Here is an 18,738-nt window from a genome sequence, read left to right as displayed (position 1 = left end):
CCCCTTTGGCCTCCCCAAGAAATTAATTTCCCATTACCTTGACCTTTAAAACAATTTAGGCCACCGATTCCCACATGCTCTGGCATTCCATTACCTAGGCTTAATGAGTTAGAGAAACAATTGCCCATTTTCTCCAGTCTTACCCCTCAGCTGCTCTGAGAGCAGACAGAAGTTTAAAATTTCAACCTTGCTCTCTTCTGCCTGCTACCAGTCTCTGAATTTGCTCAGCTGAAGCAAGTGAACAGATTCAGAGGTAACCGAAAAGTAACAAATAAGTCACTCCCCAACACCCCCTTCCTTATTTTGCTAGAAGGCTGGCTGAGGGGGGGATCCTGCTTGCTGTCATACTTTGGAGGGGCTTCAGGGAAATTTCAAAGGAGGGAGAAAATAATATATTTATTTTTCCATTAGATGAGCTATGCCCTTCCTCCTTTGAAAGAAGAAGCTGTTAAAGTCAATTTTGGTTTTAAATAACAAATTGTTGTCCTCTTCACTTCACATCTGTCACGTGAACTCCTGCCAGAATACATTTAATAAAGAAGTTCACCCTAAGCATTAATTATGATACCAATATACCAGTTGTATTCCATTACAATATAACCTGCACTGGTGGATTTCAGAGCTTCCCCAGATTTAATTAATCCTCTGATTTGCTAACAAAATCATTGCTTCTACCAGATGTGAGTTTAGGTATCTAATCTGTTCCTTAAGGTCACCTCATTTTTCTTGAAAATGTACAATTATAATTTAACATTTCAGATCTTTCACATTCCCTATTAAGCAATTATTTTGATTACTTCATTATCTTTCATGTTTTCTCCTAGACTATTTAGATTGGTTTCTGCCTACTGCCAGCCCAGTGTAATTCCGACGTTCTCTCACTCCCTTTATTAGCACGATCTGCATTAGCAAGGGATTCATTTTCATTCTAAAGACTGAAAACAATTTCATTATCTGATAAAAATTATCTTCTCATTTGCCATAAGAAGCAATTCTCCTCATTTATGGTCTCATTAAGCATTTCATCTGCCCAATAAATCTTCTCAATACTTCCTCTTTCCGGGAGTAATTATTCTTGTGGTTCAACTAACACTATCTTAGGCTAGGGAGTCCCATTTTTGCCTTCTTTCCCTTCTTTTCTTTTCCTTTCCTACTAGAGGAGCTGAATTATCTCCTCTCTGAACCCTTGATGATTTTCCTCTGTTGCTAAAACATTTCCTTCAGTCCTCTGCTCTAATCTCCATGCTGCTGTATTGTGAATAGTACGTTTTCTTTTCTGGTTCCCTTAATGAGCATGTTAAGCGCTGGGGGCACGGCTTACAGGTCTTCATGTTTTCAGAGCCTGAACTGTGCTGGTACATAGCAGTGTTAAAAAAAATGTATATCAAATAAATAAAGGACTAAATATGTGTACACACTCATTTTAATCAAAATGTGATTTTCAGTTACTTGAGAATTTATTCTTTTCAAGATACAGGGGAGAGAGATAGGGACACCAAAACAACTTGATACAGAAATAGATCAATTTCTGGGCAAGTTGGAGAGATATACAGATATATAAGTGACCAAAGAGAGTAAACTGCCTTAGTATGAGCTCAGACATCTTTGAAGCTACAGGAAGCCAGGTGAGCAAAAGCAAAAACTCAAAACAACATCTGGGATATTTGGAAACATCCTAAATGATCAGCTGAACTGGAGCCTTCTATGCAAGCGAGATACTGAATCATGCCTATTTCTTCTCAACAAATGTCTAAAGGCTGAAAGATGTTGCTGGAAAAATTCCTCATTCTGATGTAACACTCTTGGATTCACTTCTCAGTTTTCTTCATCTCTAGAGGAGGAAAAAAGGGAAATTAGTACTTCATTACACCATGAGTATGTTAAAAATATAAGGAATGCTGAAGTAGCATTCTGTGGCATTGGGGTCAATCTCATGGGAATGCCACCGAGCTTCTGTTTGCTGCTTGAAAATGGGCCTCCTAAGGACCCAGAAGTAATCTAGCAGATTTTGATGTGTTAAGCTTGAAATGCTACTGAACCTCTAAATGGAGATGTCAAGTAGGCAGGTGGCTGGAGATCAGGGGAGAAGTCTAGGCTGGAGATAAAAATTCGGGGGATTTTGGCAGATAAATAGTATTTAAAGGTGCAGGAATAGATGGCAGAAGCTAGGAGTGCATAGAGAAGAGTAAAGGGAACATATGCCAGAAGGGAAAGAGATTTTCTTGTCTAAAATTCTAGTCAGTTAGCCTCTTAAGCCAAGGGTCAGCAAACTATGGCCCATGGGTCAAATGTGGTCTGGCATCTGCATTTGTTTGGCTAGTGAGCTATGAATAGCTTTTACATTTTTAAATGGTGGAAAATAGAAGACTATTTTATGATGCATAAAAATCGTGAAATTTGTGGTGGTGCGACAGTGGCCTGCCATGCCGGAGACCCGGATTCAATTCTCAGCGCCTGCCCCTGCCAGAAAAAATCATATGAAATTCACATTGATAAATACAACTCTACTGGAACGCAGTCAGTCATTTGTTTCACAGCTGCTTTCACATTACAACAGCAGAGTTGAGTAATTGCAACAAAGATTGTTTGATCTGCAAAACCTAAAATATTTACTCTTTGGCCCTTTAAAGAACAAAAGTAGTTGACAAATGGGATTGTGTGAGAATGGGAGTTGTGGAATTGCTATGACCACTGTTGCTACAATGAGGAAAACCAGCCCAAAGATAAAAATGTCATAAAAAAAAAAAGGGTGCTAAGATACTTGCTGAGAAATAGAGCCAGAGCCCAGAAGTGATCTTGATCTTCTGGACTGAATCAAATCTGAAACCTACCTTACGTTTGGAGTTTTAATTACCTGAGTGAGCAAATTTATTGTATTATTCAGTAGAGGGTAGATTTGTTATAACCCAAACCAAAAGATTCTTAACCGTATGTTATAATACACAGATGGAACCTGAGCCATTTTTGCTCTTAATATATCCATATTTGACTCAACTCTACCATTTCCTAGCCATGACAGTCCAAAGACTTTCCCATGATTTCTATGAATTTGTGCAGAATGACATACTCATGGTCCTTGTTCCATGAATACCATGTCTAGGATAGACACTGTCTATTTTTCACTCATATTACCCCACTAGTGGTTTCCAAACACACATTCATATTTTACACCTATCATTTTGTCAGTTTACTGATTTTTCTTAAGGTTTGAAGGATCATTGAAAGGGAATGCTTCGTCCACTGTCTAACCTCCTGCCATCTCACGGCTATCCCAATATGCTCTCCCTCCTCTCCATACTCTGTTATTCCTCCACTTCCAAAGAAATGAATTGCTGTCTTTGTAGGATGGCCAAACTGTCTCAGTTTGCCTGGAACTGTCTTGGTTTGGGACTGTCCTGGTTTTAGCACTGAAAGTCCTGCATCCAAAGGAATACCTCAGCCCGGGGAAAACTGCGAAGGCTGGAGTGGTGGATGGACTTGTGGACTCCAGCGTGGACAAGTTCTTGGCTTTGGTCCACTTTCTGGTGGGTGTGGACCCATTGTAAATAAGATCTCTTCAAGGGGTCACTTCAGCTAAGGTGTGGCCCCGCTGAATCAGGCTGGGCTCTAACCCAGATCACTACTGTCCTTCATAAGCAGAATGAAAGTCAGACAGGGGGAAACCATGGGGAGAAGCTGGAAGTCAGAAGTCAACAGAACACGGAGGTCTTTGGGTCTCCAATGTTTCTGATGAGAAGTCAGCCATAATCCTTACTTTTGTCATTTTTTTTTTTTTTTTTTTTAGTACTTTGTGATGTGTCTTTTTCCTCTGGCTGATTTTAAGTTTTTTTACCCTATGTTTGGTTTACAGAAGTCTGATTATGATTTTTCCAAATGTGTTTTCTTTCTATTTATTCTGCTTGGAGTTTGCTAAATATCCTAATGTTAATGTTTTTAATCAAATTTGAAAAAATTTGGGGGCTATCTTTTTTTTTTCCTGTTTGCCCCCATTCTGTCTCTCCTTCCTTTCCAGTACTTCAGACTCACATGCGTTAGAATACTGGTTATTGTCACTTAGGCCGTTACAGCTCTGCACATATTTAAATCATTTTTCTCTCTGTGCTTCAGTTGGCTAATTTATATTGTTTTGTCCTCTTTTGTCCTCAAGTTAACTGATTCTTTCTTCTCCAGTGCTTAATTTGCTGTTAAGTCCATTCAATGTTTTTTGTTTGTTTGTTTGTTTTATAATATCAGATATATTTTTCAGTTCTAGAATTTCCATCTGGTTTTTTTTCTAGTTTTCATATCTTTTCTGATAGTCTCCATCTCTTTATCTGTTACATCAGTAGCTTCCAGTTTATTCTTTTATGCATGCATATAATAGTTATTTTGAAGTCTTTATCTGATATTTATACCATTTGGGACTTCTGTGGCTCTACTTGCTTTGACTGATATTTTCCAATGCAATTTTATTGAGATATATTCACATACCATGCAGAATTTAGCAAGCCTCTTTTCCTCTGCTGGACTTGAACTCCAAAATTTAATTTTCCAGCTCCAGGTGTCTCCTGAGGCTCTGCACAGCTCCTACAGCCTTCCAGCACGGCTTTCCCTAGGTTCCCTGGAAGCTCATCATGTGAATGCACAGTTTGAGAATCAGCTGATGATTTGGGAGATATGTTTATAGATTTAGGGGTGCCCCAGTTTGTGGCTCCCTTTTCTGGCACATCCCACTTTAATTTCTAGCTGCTCTGACAGTCTCAAACTGACTTCTGAAACCTTAGTCCACAGAAACAGTCTCTCCGTGATTGAGCACTCTCCCTTCTATGCCGTGCAAGGTGAGGAGCTGCCCTCAGGGGAAAAGCTGTCCGTGGCTCTCACTGAGTTTGCTTCCCTGATTTCAAGGAGCATGTCCCCTCCAGTCTCTGTCTATTTTTGGTCACTCTCCAAGGGCTTCAAAAGTTATTTATTTATTAATTTATTTACTTACTTATTTATAATATTTTTATTGAGAAATCGTCAAACACATGCAGTCCATCCATAGTATACAATCAGTGGCTAACAAATTCATTATATAATTGTGTATTCATCACCATGATAATTTTTTAGAACATTTGCATCATTCTAGAAAAAGAAAAAACTCGTACATCCCATGTCCCTTACCCCTCCCTCTTATTGACCACTAGTATTTCAATCTACCCAGTATTTACTCTTTATCCCCCCCATTTTTAAAGTATTTTTTATCCTTATTTTTTTTTAACTCATCTGTCCATACGCTGGTTAAAAGGAGCATCAGACACAAAGTTTTCACAATCACACTGTAAAAGCTATATAGTTATACAACCATCTTCAAGAATCAAGGCTACTGGAACACAGCTCAACAGTTTCAGGTACTTCCCTCCAGTCACTCCAATATACCATAAACTAAAAATGGATATTTATATAATGCATAAGAATAACCTCCAAGGTAACCTCTCGACTCAGTTTGAAATCCCTCAGCCATAGAAACTTCATTGTGACTCATTTCTCTCTTTCCCCTTTTGGTCAAGAAGTTTCTCAGTCCTATGATGCTGGGTCCCAGCTCATCCCAGGAGTCAGGTCCCATGTGGCCAGGGAGATTTACACCCTGGGGAGTCATGTCCCACACAGGGGGAGGGCAGGGAGTTCACCTGCTGAGTTGGCTTAGAGAGAGAGGTCACATCTGAGTAACAAAAGAGATTGTCTGGGGTGACTTTTAGGCATAATTATAAGTAGACTTAGCTTCTCCTTTGCAGGAATAAGTTTCATAGGAGTAAACCCCAACATCAAGGGCTCAGCCAATTGAACTGGTTATCCCAACTGCTTGCAAGAATATCAGAAATTCCCCAGCTGGGGAAGTTTAATATTTCCTTTCTCCCTCACCCCCAAGGGGACTCTGCAAATACTTTTTTATTCTCTGTCCAAATTACTCTAGCATATATCAATCGGGGCATCACACCAACCTCAAACAGTTATTTTAATTCCATCTTTATGTTTACAATGTATTTTTAAAATGTATTTTGGTTTAGAGTTCATAATTGTTATTGGCTGATGGTAGTTCAAAGAAAACTACTCTATTATCAGAAGTAGACTTCTTATTACTTAAAAAAAAAAAAAAAAAAAAGTCCTGGCCTTTAGAAATTCTTTCAAGGCAGAACTGTATTTCTCTGAAAGTGTAACTAATAATATAAGAATGTAAAAATAGCAACCACTACTTGTTATTGAGCATTCAATAGGTGGCAGACACTGTTTAAGGTGTGTTATCTGTCTCTACTTTACAGATGAAGAAACCGAAGTACAGAGAGGTTAAGAAATATGCCTAAATTCCACAGGTGGTAAATGGGAAGGAAAGCCAGGACTCTAACCGAGACTGTCTGATGACAGAGCCAGCTTTCTTAACCACTATACTAAGCTTTTATTCTAGTATTGGCCAATTGCTTCTCAGTGGAGATGGTTTAAAGCAGATTTACACTTATCGTCGATAATTGGACTGAAAAACCTTTAAGATGCTTTTAAACCTATGAACCATGGTTCCATGAAAACTGTAATCCCAAACCAGAAAAAATATTAATTTTATCTCAGATAAATTATTTTCTCTCAATCAGAAATCCTGAAAAATGTATGCATGAAACAGCATTTCCATGTATTCTCAGCTACTGAAGAATTGCTTCTCTTTTCTCCATTTTAGACTTTTTTCTAGCACCTCATGCAGAAACACATATTTGTAGTTGTGTGCTGTGTTCTTTCTGAATGTTGTGTCAAGATTGATAAACCAACTTCAAGCAGGTCAAAGAATCAGACTTTGAAGTTCTGAAAAGTCACCTATTTCAGTTTTCAGTGCTATCCTAAAAATATTTGAAAAAAATTTTCAACCAGTAAAATTGCTTTAAGAAAAAAACAAACTGCGATGAAGTATTTCTCCTCACACAAAAATAAAAAGTGATCAGTAAAAAATGATCCTTTTATTTATCTCTCTTAATTTCCTCCCAAATTGTTTTAAACTAGTTGATCTAAAAATTGATATTGTTTTTGCAGAAATAAAATAAATTTTAAATTCTTGAATAGTCTACAATCTTTGAAAGAGTCTAAGAAATATTTGCTATTCCCTGTGAGCAGTTTATTCTCCTGAAGACCCACAGGAAAAACTATTTCCTGTATTAGTACTAGGAACGCCAGCGTTTCTATTGAACATGTGTTGTGCTTTTTCCCTTACACGGTTAATTTTGGATTGTATTGTATCTGCTTATTAGCATGTGGACATACAGCCAAATCTGTGGCTGATCCCTAGTTCGTGTAAAGGATGCAATGATATCATTTTAAAAAATTAATTCAATTTTTTAAACTGGATCCATCTTACTTTCCTGCCTTTATTTTTTCTTATTTAAATTAATCCTATCTTTGCATTTTGTTAAAAATGAACCTTTGAACAATAAATGAAGAATAGGCAAATGAGAATCTGAAAAAAATATTCACAAACTATATGAAAAGGGCTAAAAGTCTTGATAACCTTGGAAATGAGCAAGAAAAGGTGAATATATAAGCAAAAATTCAGCAAACTCCTGACAAGGTATAGAAATAGAAAAAAATGCTGTGGACCAATAAAAAAATGCTAAAAACATTTAGACTCAGTAATAGGCAATGGAATGCAAGTCCAATCTTTTATGGGAAACTCCTATAAAAATTTGGAAGGGAGATAAATTCATCGCTCCATGTTAATCCACCTAATTTCGGCCCTGAGATCAAGGAGGGAGACAGTCACGCAGAGAAGTATGCACAGTAAAAAGAGAGCATGACAAGAGCACGTAGGAGACATGGAGGCCGCAGGGAGGAGGCGGAAGAGGAGGTGCCGGGCAGGGTCTGGGATGAGGGGCTGGGATCATTAGATGTGGTTTTTGACGCAGGTACTGCCTAACTGGCAAACTTCACATGCACAGTCCTTTGAACATAGCAGGCACTTCATGCAATATTTTCTAAATAAAAAGAGCGAGTGCTCTAGTTTGTAAAAGGTCCCAGAATGCAATGCACCAGAAATAGAGTGGCTTTTAGAAAGGGGAATTTACTAAGTTGCAAGTTTACAGTTCTAAAGCCATGAAAATGTCCAAATTAAGGCAAAGCTATTCAAATGTAAAAATTAAGGAGTTCAGGTAAAGATACCTCAGGGTTTCTCGCTCAGCTGAAAGGCACATGGCTTTCTCTTCAGACTTCTTCAACGGCTTCCCCAGGGGTGTTTTCTTTGCTCAACTCCAAAAGTCTCGGGCTGTGTGGGCTCTCTCGGTTCTGGTGCTTCTAAAGCTTTTTCCCAAAATGGTTCCCCCTTAAAGGGCCCCACCTTGAATGAGAGGAGATATATTTCCATGGAAATCATCGAATCCAAAGTTAGCACCCACAATTGGGTGGTGACATCTTCATGGAAAAAATATAAAAAAATCCCACCCAGCAATATTCAATAAAGATTAAAGGACGTGGCTTTTCTGGGGTACATAATAGCTTCAAACTGGCACAGTGAGGAAGGGCGTTTTATCAAGAAGTGAAGGATTTGATTACATATATATATACATGTTGGGTTTTTTTTTTGACTTCCTGTGACCATTACCATATACTTTATTATTAGCAAGGAAAACTCTGGACCATTTCTTTTGCTCTAATCACATTCAATATTTTATCCAAATTGTAACAATATTTTATCCAAATCATGAGACCCAACACCCCCAACTTGGGGATTTCCCTGTCCACCGGGCTCTGAAAAGGGCCATCTTGCCACCTGAGGCCTCTGGGTAGCTGCTGCAAACCTCAATATTCGTTGTCAGTGTGAATATTGCTTTTTCTAGCTACTTGGAAAGAAAATTAGATGTACTATAGGAAATACATTAAAACGTTAACATTTGTTGTTTCACAGCCGTGCACTCCAGCATAACTTCTATTTTCTACTTTGTACCTATTAGTACCCTACAAGTTCTCTACAATAGGTCTGAACTGCTTTTTATCATGATGAGAAAGAAATCAGCTGAGGAAATACTTAGGAATCTTGTGGGGGAGAATTAAATTTAGAAAATTGTGAAACTACTTAGGAATCTTCAAATTACTTGGATAGCTACTGAGTTGTCACTTAGTGGACCATTTAAAGGTATGGTCTGGGGTGGTTTGACCTTGGTCAGAATCTGGTTTTAAGGCTTCCTCCATTTTAAGATATTAAATAGAAAATGTATAAATGTTATCTTAATCATGAAGCAGTATCAACCGTCATTTGTTTGCAATTAATCTTGTGTGCCTCCAGAGCTCTAGTTAAAAGTGTTTTACTTGTTGCAATAAAATTTCTATGTCACTTAACCCAGCCTTTTTAACTAATGAATTTAATTATGAAGAAACTGCCATCACTAGAGCCTTCTTAATCATGCCTGTGTTTATGGCAAAAAACCAGTCTGTTGCCATGGAAATTTTAGTGTCGAAGTTTTAACTAAGGCTGTACTGAAGCGTAAAGCAAGAACAGGGAATGAGTCTTCCCTGCAAAGAGAAAACTCTTCCTTAATGTATATATATATATAATATATATATATATATATAATATATATATATTTAAATTCTTTTATTGTATAGTATAACATATATACAAAGCAAAGAAATTAAAAAAAACAATGGTTTCCAAAGCACTCTTCAACAAGAGGTTACAGGACAGATCCCAGAGTTTGTCATGGATTACCATATGATCTTCTCACATTTTTCCTTCTAGCTGCTCCAGAATATAGGAGGCTAGAGGGCTTAAATATTTTTTTATCATCACAATCGACTTTTTTTTCCTTCTTTCTTTGTGGAAAATAACATATACAAAAAAGCTATAAATTTCAAAGCACAGCAGCATAATTAGTTGTAGAACATATTTCAGAGTTTGACATGGCGTAGTAATTAGGTGCAGGTGTCAACCTGGCCAGGTGAAAATGCCTGGTACTGTTGTTGCATACATGAGCCAATGGCACATGTATCTTATCTGTTGCTGACTACATGTGCAATCGGCTAGGGGTCGTGCCTGCTGCAATGAATGATGTTTGATTTAACTGGCTGGTGCTTAAATGAGAGAGCTCAAAGAAGCACAGCCCAAGCAGTCCAGCATCTCTCATCTCAGCACTCGCAGCTCAGCCCAGGTCTCTGGAGATGCAGAAAGGAATCACCCCGGGGAAAGTTGTTGGAATCCAGAGGCCTGGAAAGAAGGCCAGCAGAGATCAACCTGTGCCTTCCCGTGTAAGAAAGAACCTCAGTTGAAAGTTAGCTGCCTTTCCTCTGTAAAACTATACGTTTTTAACTAAATAAATCCCCTTTTATTAAAAACCAATCCACCTCTGCTGTATTGCCTTCTGGCAGCTTTGGTAGACTAGAACACATGGGTTACAATTTCACAATTTTAGGTTTTTACTAGCTGCTCTAAAATACTGGAGACTAAAATAGAGATCAATTTAATGATTCAGCATTCATAGTCATTTGTTAAATTCAATCTTCTCTGTATAACAACACCATCACCTTTGATCTTTCCAACCATCTCTTTAAGAGTGTTTGGGCTATGGCAATTTTAAATTTCTCATATCAGAAGGGTCTGTCACTAATATGGGGTAGGGAGATGGAACTATCTGATGTTCTGGAAAGGTAGGGCTAGGTTTCAGGACTTACCTGGACTAGGGACCCATCTGAAGGTTGTAGGTTTCTGGAAAGTTACTCTACTGCAAGGAACCCTTGTGGAATCGTACATATTTCCCTTAATATATTTTTTAAAACATTGAAATTACGGATGGGAGATGCATTTTACAAGTGAACCTCATTTTGCATAACAGGCAGTTATGTGAAAAGTTCTGCATATATCTAATGTTGGAAAAATCAAATAATTTAAAATATAACTGGGGAACTTACAATTGATAGGAATTATAGGGAACTCCATCTCCATTAAACATTTATTGAGATTCTACTATCATATTAAAAATTGACATTGTCATAGATTGAATTTTCTAAAATTGGAAACATGTATAGTTTAACATTAGTTTCAAAATGATTTTTAGTTGTCATTAAAACCCAAAATAATGGAACCAGATGTGAACTACTCAATTATAGTTGCATAATGAGAACAGAATCTTAACTCATTTAATAGTTATTTACTTATAACTATAAGAAAATAACTATTTTATATGTTCATATGCCCATAAACATACAAAATTTGCCAGTCAAAAAATTCAGAGAGGTAAATGATGTGTTTGCTTTTAATTTGTAAAATATGTCATGTATGTGAAAAAGTAGGGATCAAAATAACAAACACCAGCTAAAGAAAAGTTTACAAACACAAATGAAACTTTGTGAGAGTTCTTCCCAGACCTCATCCCCTCATCTTCATGTAAGAAATAGCCACAAGCCCAAATTTGGTGTTGACCATTAACCTGTATTAAAGAAACATTTTTACTGCATATATGTGCATCCATAAATACTATATTATATTGTTTTCCCTCTTTTTAAACTTTTAATAATGATATTTACCTATATATATATATATATCCTTCTATAATTCATTTTCTTCTCACCTTGTTTGTGAAGTTATGTCTAGTTCGAAACATGTTTCTTTAGTTAACTCACTCAAAATAGTATTCTACTCATTCCTTCATAACTGCCATATAATATCTATTGTATGAGTATTCCATTATCTATCCATTCTCCTCATGGGGCAAACTTGGTTTCTTTTTTTTTTCTTACTACTGTAATCAGTGTATCAGTGAACATTTTGTACAACTCTCCTTGGGCACATGGGTGGGAGATTCTTTTGGAAATATACAATAAGCATTTCAAATATGAGAACAAGGAAAAGACTGTTGGGTCCATCTTTTCTCCCTCCAACCCAGAGTTAGGGGCTTATCTAATCCTATGGACACGCAGATATATCATTTTAGTTTTTCACAGATTGAAGACATCCTTGGTGACATTATGTATATTCACCTAAGTTTCCAGTCTTTATGGACACCTTGGAGGAACCAAGATACATTGACAAACAGTCATGTACCCAGCCTCAAGCTGAAGGGAACTCAAAGGAATACGAGCAGGGCCACACTCCTCTAACACCCTTGGGCTAAGGGTATAAAATTATGCTATGAACTTACAGCGATCCAAATAGTATGTGCCAAAGGGCACTATAAAGAGCCAAACAAGCAGGACACCATGAAATGCCCTGGGAGTTCTCACAGGCAGACATTGTTAAATCCTGTCATTTGAAGTGGCATTGAAGAATTAGCGCTATTCTGTCATTTTGTCTGGAAGGAGAAGGGTAATGCAGACCAGAGGCAAAAAACAGTTCCAAATACGTTCCAGAATTGTACCATCTTTTTTTTCCTCTGCAATCCAGTAAAGGAGAACAAGTCAGCTGAGATGGGGAATCGTGTGAAGTGCCTCCAGATGAACAAGTGAACTGAGACCACTGCATTTAAGCCCCTGGATAGTTGGCAGGTGGTCAATTTCCAAAGCAATCCCTTGGAGATTGATATGGAGAAAGACATGGGAAGCACCCGAGTTTTATTACCTATCTCTTAGCTGCTGTGCTGGTTCCTATTTCCTTCCTTTGCTCTCTTCCCTCCCTCTTCTCTTTTTCTGTTTCCCTTCTCCTCCTTTCAGTTTGCCTCCCATCAGTCTCTGTTATAATTAAAACAAGCAGAAAATATTGGAGGTGTCTACTATCAAGCATTTTCAGATATACACAGATAGTGTATATTACAGGGGAAAAAAAGCAGTTGCAAATTGTGTGATTTTGTCTTTTAAAAAATTGAAAGACATTTCTGAAAATAAGCATATCTTCCATCCTGGTAAATTTTGAATTTATTTTTTGTTGTTGTTGTTGGTATTTCAGCTCAGTTCATTACCATTTCCTCACTGCTGTACACAAAGTTTCAGCCTCAAAAGTGAGTGTTATTCCTATTTTAGAAGAAATGGAGGATTTCTGTGATGATAGTTTAAACTCTGGAAACTGTGAATGCAGGGTCTGATGCAGTTTTAGACAGTGTTTCTCTCAGTCAAAACAACACCCAAGAATAACAGTCTCTGTAAGAAACTGTAAAACTGGAGAAAAAGTAAAAATGTATTGCAAGCTTTCTGTAGTAGCTGGAAGAGCTCTGTCTTCCCCAGAACAAACCATTCAACTGGATAAAGAAAACATTAGAGTTCATGCTCCCCTGGGATGTCCATTCAGGGCCACAAGTCATTTTAAAAAATCTGGTCCCTGGGCCGATGATAGATATTCCGCTTTTAGCTGAGACTCAGTTACTGTCTTTTCTACCTTGACTTCCAAGTTTCTCAGAGCAGTGGAATGGGTGCAGTGGCAAAGAAAGCCAGCTGGCAAGTAAAAGCTCAGTTTCTCTAATCAGGCAGACCTGGCATTTAAATCCTGGCTCTACTTGTCACTGTGATTATTGGGCAAATTAGTTAACTGTCTCAAGCTTTAGTTTCCACATCTATGAAATGGGTGTTACTCTGCATCATGGTTGGGATTCTTGTGACAACAGAGGGAAACGACTCACTTGCAGTACTTAGTAATACTGTGCCTGGCATGTGGAATGCTCCAGAAAGGGCAACTGGGAGTGGCAGTGGTCATGATGGTGGCGGTGGTGGCAGTACCTTTTCCCCTTCCTTTTAGGGCCCCACAGTGCCATCCTGCCAGCGTTACAGCCAGCCATCTTCAGAGTTTGTGATGAAGAATGGAAACTGGGCATATACATTCCCCGGAAATTCACATTAGGCTGATGTGAGTGGCCTCAGTTCTCCATCATGCAGCATTTCCCTACCTGTGTCTGGTATGTAGGTAATTTGTAGGGCTTTTCTTTCCCCTGGAGGCTAACCTTTTCATAATAAATTAAACTTCCTGTTGAGAGACACAAATCCCTTCAAAGCATTCTCTATCGGGCAAAGAAATCTCTAAGTCCAGCTCCTGAAGTGGAGGCCCTGGAAGACCCACTCTGTAAGGAATGGCTTTTCTGCTTGGACCAAACTGATTTCACATGAAGGAAGACCGGCAGGCAGATATTTTCTGCATTCACTGGTAACATATTTTGCTCTTTCTCTTTTTCTTGCACCGTAACATGGTTTCCTATTGCTCTCCTTCACTTTCATTTCTCACCCTTCCGTTGTACCTCGCATTCTTGATTTCCCTGAAAGCCAGGCCATTATTCATTCCATTCATTCCTTTCACTCATTCAACATTTTTTGAATATTTATGAGTGCCAGGAACTGACCACTCCTCCCCCTAGTCACCTGTGTATTGGTACCCTATCACTTACTGCATCAAACCCAAACGTTTCATTCTAGTTCCAATCTCGGAGTTTGTTGTTTCCCATCATGACTGCCAACTCCAGATAGGTTGTAGGCGAGTCCTTTGCACATACGCTATATCCATTTTCACTTTCATACTTCTGTTCTCTTATGGCAAATTTTCAACTCTCAATACTCTTTTCATCATTAAAAACCTTGCTCAAGACTTGATTCCTGTATGCAATATTCTAGGATGATTCTAGCTTGTTTGTTTCTGGACTTTGGAATTTCACCGTGTGTTAATTTCGTTAAAAAATCAGGGACAAGAGGATATTGTTTTTTTTTTTATCATCAAGTAAGAACATTTTAAAATGCCAGTACCATTTCCTATCACCACTACTTTATACAAGAGAGCCCATTTTTAACACCACTAAGAAGTAGGAAGCTAATAATCTCAGAATAAAATGCAATATGTTAAACACATTTAGCTTTAGAAAAATCCATTATTTATTTTTTCATTTTACCAGAGTGTCATTCCTGGGCCAGCATGTGCAACATGTTCATGTGCGGCATTGTTGGATAACAAAGGGAGTCAGAAATACATGGTCCTCTTCCATTGTGGCAGAGAAATGAAACTTTTAGCAGTCCAAATATTACTTTATATTGGGCACTGTGCTAAGAATCTTATTACATCATCCCAGTTAATTTGATCCACACAGAAGTCCTTTGAGTGGATAGAATTATACCAATTCTACAGATGAGGAAACAAGGCTTAAGGAATTTAAGTTACTTCCCCAAAGTAGCAAAACCAGTCAGTACTGGTTTTGAAGTTAATATTCAAATTCAGGTTTACATCATTCCAAAGCTGAAATACCATGCAATAATGCCTCTCAGAAGTATAAAATGTGAAAGGCCTAATTTGCTACAGATTTATTCTCAAACTATCTAGACAAACTGCCAAATCTGAACTGACCATATGTGGAGGTTTAAGCCGCCACTGTGAGATGTTTAGCAGCATCACGGGTCTCTAACCACTGGATGCCAATAGCGTCCCTTCAGCCTTGTGACAACCAAAAATATCTCCAGACATTGCCAAATGTCACCTGAGGGGCAAAACTGCCTGGATTTGAGAACCAACCATTAATCTAGTCTTGCACTTTGGACATGTCCAAAAACAATCCAAACACAAACTACCATATACACGAATAACTGCAGTGTGCATTCCATGTTTTCTAGGCATAGCTCTTTAAGATAGTTTTAATAAGCAACAGCATTGTCAAGGAACCCAAATATAACTTAAAATACTCCTCAAAACCTTGCTTTTTAAAGAAATTTATCTTGTGTTAGAAAATGACTATATTTTGGTTTTTATAAGAGAATAGTCCGTAAAATGTATTTCCAACCAAGAAAAACAATATAATTAAATTCGTCATAAGGTTACCATGTGAAGGCTGTTCATGGAATAATCGACACTATCCAATTGAAAAGGCTTCCTCCTGATATGATACAGCCATTAGCAAGATCAAAAAGTCTCTCAAGGTTCAATATAGATGGCAGCGAGACATCAAATGGAACCTGAGGAAAAGCACAAACGTGTTCATGAAAGCCACTGTTTAAAACTGTTGACTGAACCTCTCAAAATACCCAAATTCCATACAATTCCATACAATAGTTGATATGAAACACATTTAAATTCTGCCTAAGATAAGACCCCAAAGTTTCATAAATCTACTCTGCTAAAATGTTATGCATGTCATTCTATGGCCTGCTAAGATTCAGAGGCTGGTCTACAGACCAGCAAACATTTCTGAAAATATGGAATACTTGTATTTTTATAGTCATTGTACACGGTTCTAAACATAGGGCTTTTGGCCCCATTCCTTTTCTTGTAACACACTGAGCGGTGGACTGCCCCCCTCCCAGCCTCCTCTGAGGAAGCCCTGCAGCAGGGCAGCAGCACGGCGAGGGGAGCCGGACCCCACCATCCGCAGAGGCGCCAGGGACAGTGACCACGGCCAAGGCCCCGCGTGGCCACGTCAGGCCGGGCAGGCTGCAGGCCGGGAACTGACCTCGTGCGACCACAGCGTCGGTGAGCTGGCTGGGGGAAGCGCAGGGGGAGAATAAAGATGAAGGCGGGGAGACGCGTGTTTACAGGGACCCACATCAGGCCAATTCTGACAAATACTTTGGAAGACGAATGCGCAAATGCCATTTAGATGGCCCACAATGAATTAGCTGCTTGGGGGCCTGACTCCTGGTAAGACATCAGAGGACAAGTTTTATTAATTTCTTGTCTACTTGTTAAATGAACCATCTATTCCTTTTATTCTCAAGCAAGCATAATGAACCTAAAAGGAGAGGCTCATTTTCATTTAATGTTTCTTTACTTTATTAGATTTAAAAAATGACAGTAGTATGGCACTTTATATAACTTCAAACAATCAAGAAGCAGATACATAAAAAATTAATACTATTCCCCCTCCTTACTCCATCTTGACCTGATCAGTGCTAACCTGTTTGGGGAGTATCTTTTTTAATCCTGATCCAAATGTATATTCATGTGAGTTTTCGTTTCCTTTTTTTCTTTGTTAATTAGGTTGCACTATTTGCTTTGTCAGTTAGCAGTAAGGTAAGAAAAATCCCTCCTTAATCAATTCAAGGTAGCAGAACTACACAGAAGTTAAGGGTGGCATTCAGGGGTAAGACTGCCTGGTTCAAATTCAGACCTCCCCACACATCAGCTACGTGAGGCTGGGTGAAATATTTGATCTGTTTGAGCTTTACTGTCCTCACCCATAAAATGGAAATCAATAGTTCCTCTAGCATATTGCTGTCACAGGACTGAATAAGTTTAGACATGCATAATACTTAGAACGGTATCTAGCCAATGACAAGAACTCAGCAATAGCTATGTATTGTTATTATTGTTGAACACATCCCTTTTAATGGCTACATAACAATTCATGGGATGGCTGCATCCTAAATTGTTCAGTCATTCTCCATGGAGGTGGTTTCTGGTTTTTGTACCTGCTTGTTCATCTCTATATATCTTTGGGTACAGGTGCTTTTATTGCTATATTAATGATTCTCCAAAGTGGTCTGGATTAGTCAAACAGTATTTATATTTTACATTTTCAGTTATTGCCCATTTGTTTTCCAAATAGGTTATGGCAATAAACACTTCAACCAGCAATGTGTGAGGGTTTTCCCATACCCAAGGTACATACTATGGGATGTTATGAATCTTTCTTTTTTTCAATTAAATTGTTATTTTTCATTCAGAAAAAATAATGGGGAATATTTTGGCAAGTTAGTACTAACTAATATGTTAAAACTACCTTTATTTATCATGATTATTTAGATTACATCTCATGATCATTTAACTACACAGAATATTCAGTCTATTATATGGTAATTAAATATCTCATATTCAATTCAATATCCTTTAGTAAATGATTTTCAAAGTAGTATACAAAGAAATAATAACCTTAACATATTTGTATTTTCTTTTGTGCTAAATCTCTCTTATTGTGGACTTCTTCCCATGTTAAAAAATGGGATGGTATGAGACAAAGTGACCAAGTAGCAGTCCTCAGCATTAGAGCTATCTCCATGACATAATTCACGTACTAGTTACAAATAGAGCGCTTTGGTCTGTGACCCTTGTCACTGAACCTTCAGAAACAAGTGGCCATTTATCTAAGGATGAAGATTAATTGCTGACTTTATTTATGAAGGTCACAAATGAAAGCTTTGGATCAGGAAGACAAGATAAAAATAGTTGTCACCCAAGAGTTATTAATCCTTGTATGTCCTAAAACGTCAGGACCCACCCTGGTGTTATTTCTCTTCTCTTTCTAAACACTCCAGGCATTTTAAGCCCTTTCATCTTTTAGCAAACAGGTCAAATACTTCAAATTCCAGCTATTTCTACCATGCCAAAACATAGCATCTATATTTTCCTATTGCTGAACATAATTTTTTAAGTAAACTTTTGTTTGAAGTACAATATAAAGGTAAAAAGAGCAAAGAAATCATAGGTGCACAACTTGATAATCTGGGGCATATTATGTAACCATCACCCCGGTTAAGAGAGAGAACACAATCAGCACCTAAGAAGTCTCCCTGGAGCTCCTTCTTAGTCACTAGCCCGACACCCCACCCCGTCCCCAACAGAGTAACCACTATGTTAGCTTCTAAATCATTAGTTTAGTTTGAGATGATGATGATGACGATGAGAGATGATGATAGATACACACATACAGTACTGTATATAAAGTCATACTACTATTAGTAGTATATTGTGGTATACTATATTATATATTACAGACAATATCACATAATATATTATATACTATAGTATATATATTATATGCTATATTATAAAGTATACTACATTAGTACCATACTAAGAGTAGTGTGTGTACTAGTCTTTTGTGTCTGCCTTTTTTGCTCGATGCTATCTATGCTCCTGAGATTCATCCA

The 18,738-nt window shown here is 37.9% G+C and overlaps 1 protein-coding gene across 1 annotated transcript in view; it reads right to left on the bottom strand.

Moving 5' to 3' along the window:
* Nucleotides 1–1,416: 1,416 nt before the first annotated feature.
* The window catches only part of CFAP54 (cilia and flagella associated protein 54), a 335,670-nt gene continuing 318,348 nt past the window's right edge, over nucleotides 1,417–18,738 (bottom strand). Inside the window, exons 68-69 of the mRNA XM_077111714.1 lie at nucleotides 15,695–15,828; nucleotides 1,417–1,831 (exon numbers count right to left, since the gene is read on the bottom strand). Of these exons, the coding sequence (XP_076967829.1) occupies nucleotides 15,709–15,828 (120 nt within the window). The 3' untranslated portion in view covers nucleotides 1,417–1,831; nucleotides 15,695–15,708. The remainder of the gene's footprint in view (nucleotides 1,832–15,694; nucleotides 15,829–18,738) is intronic.

Source organism: Tamandua tetradactyla, chromosome 7 (assembly GCF_023851605.1).
Source record: "Tamandua tetradactyla isolate mTamTet1 chromosome 7, mTamTet1.pri, whole genome shotgun sequence".
Classification (NCBI taxonomy): domain Eukaryota; kingdom Metazoa; phylum Chordata; class Mammalia; order Pilosa; family Myrmecophagidae; genus Tamandua; species Tamandua tetradactyla.
The sequence above is the reverse complement of the archived record's forward strand: the minus strand, read 5'-3'. Positions and strand labels throughout refer to the sequence as shown.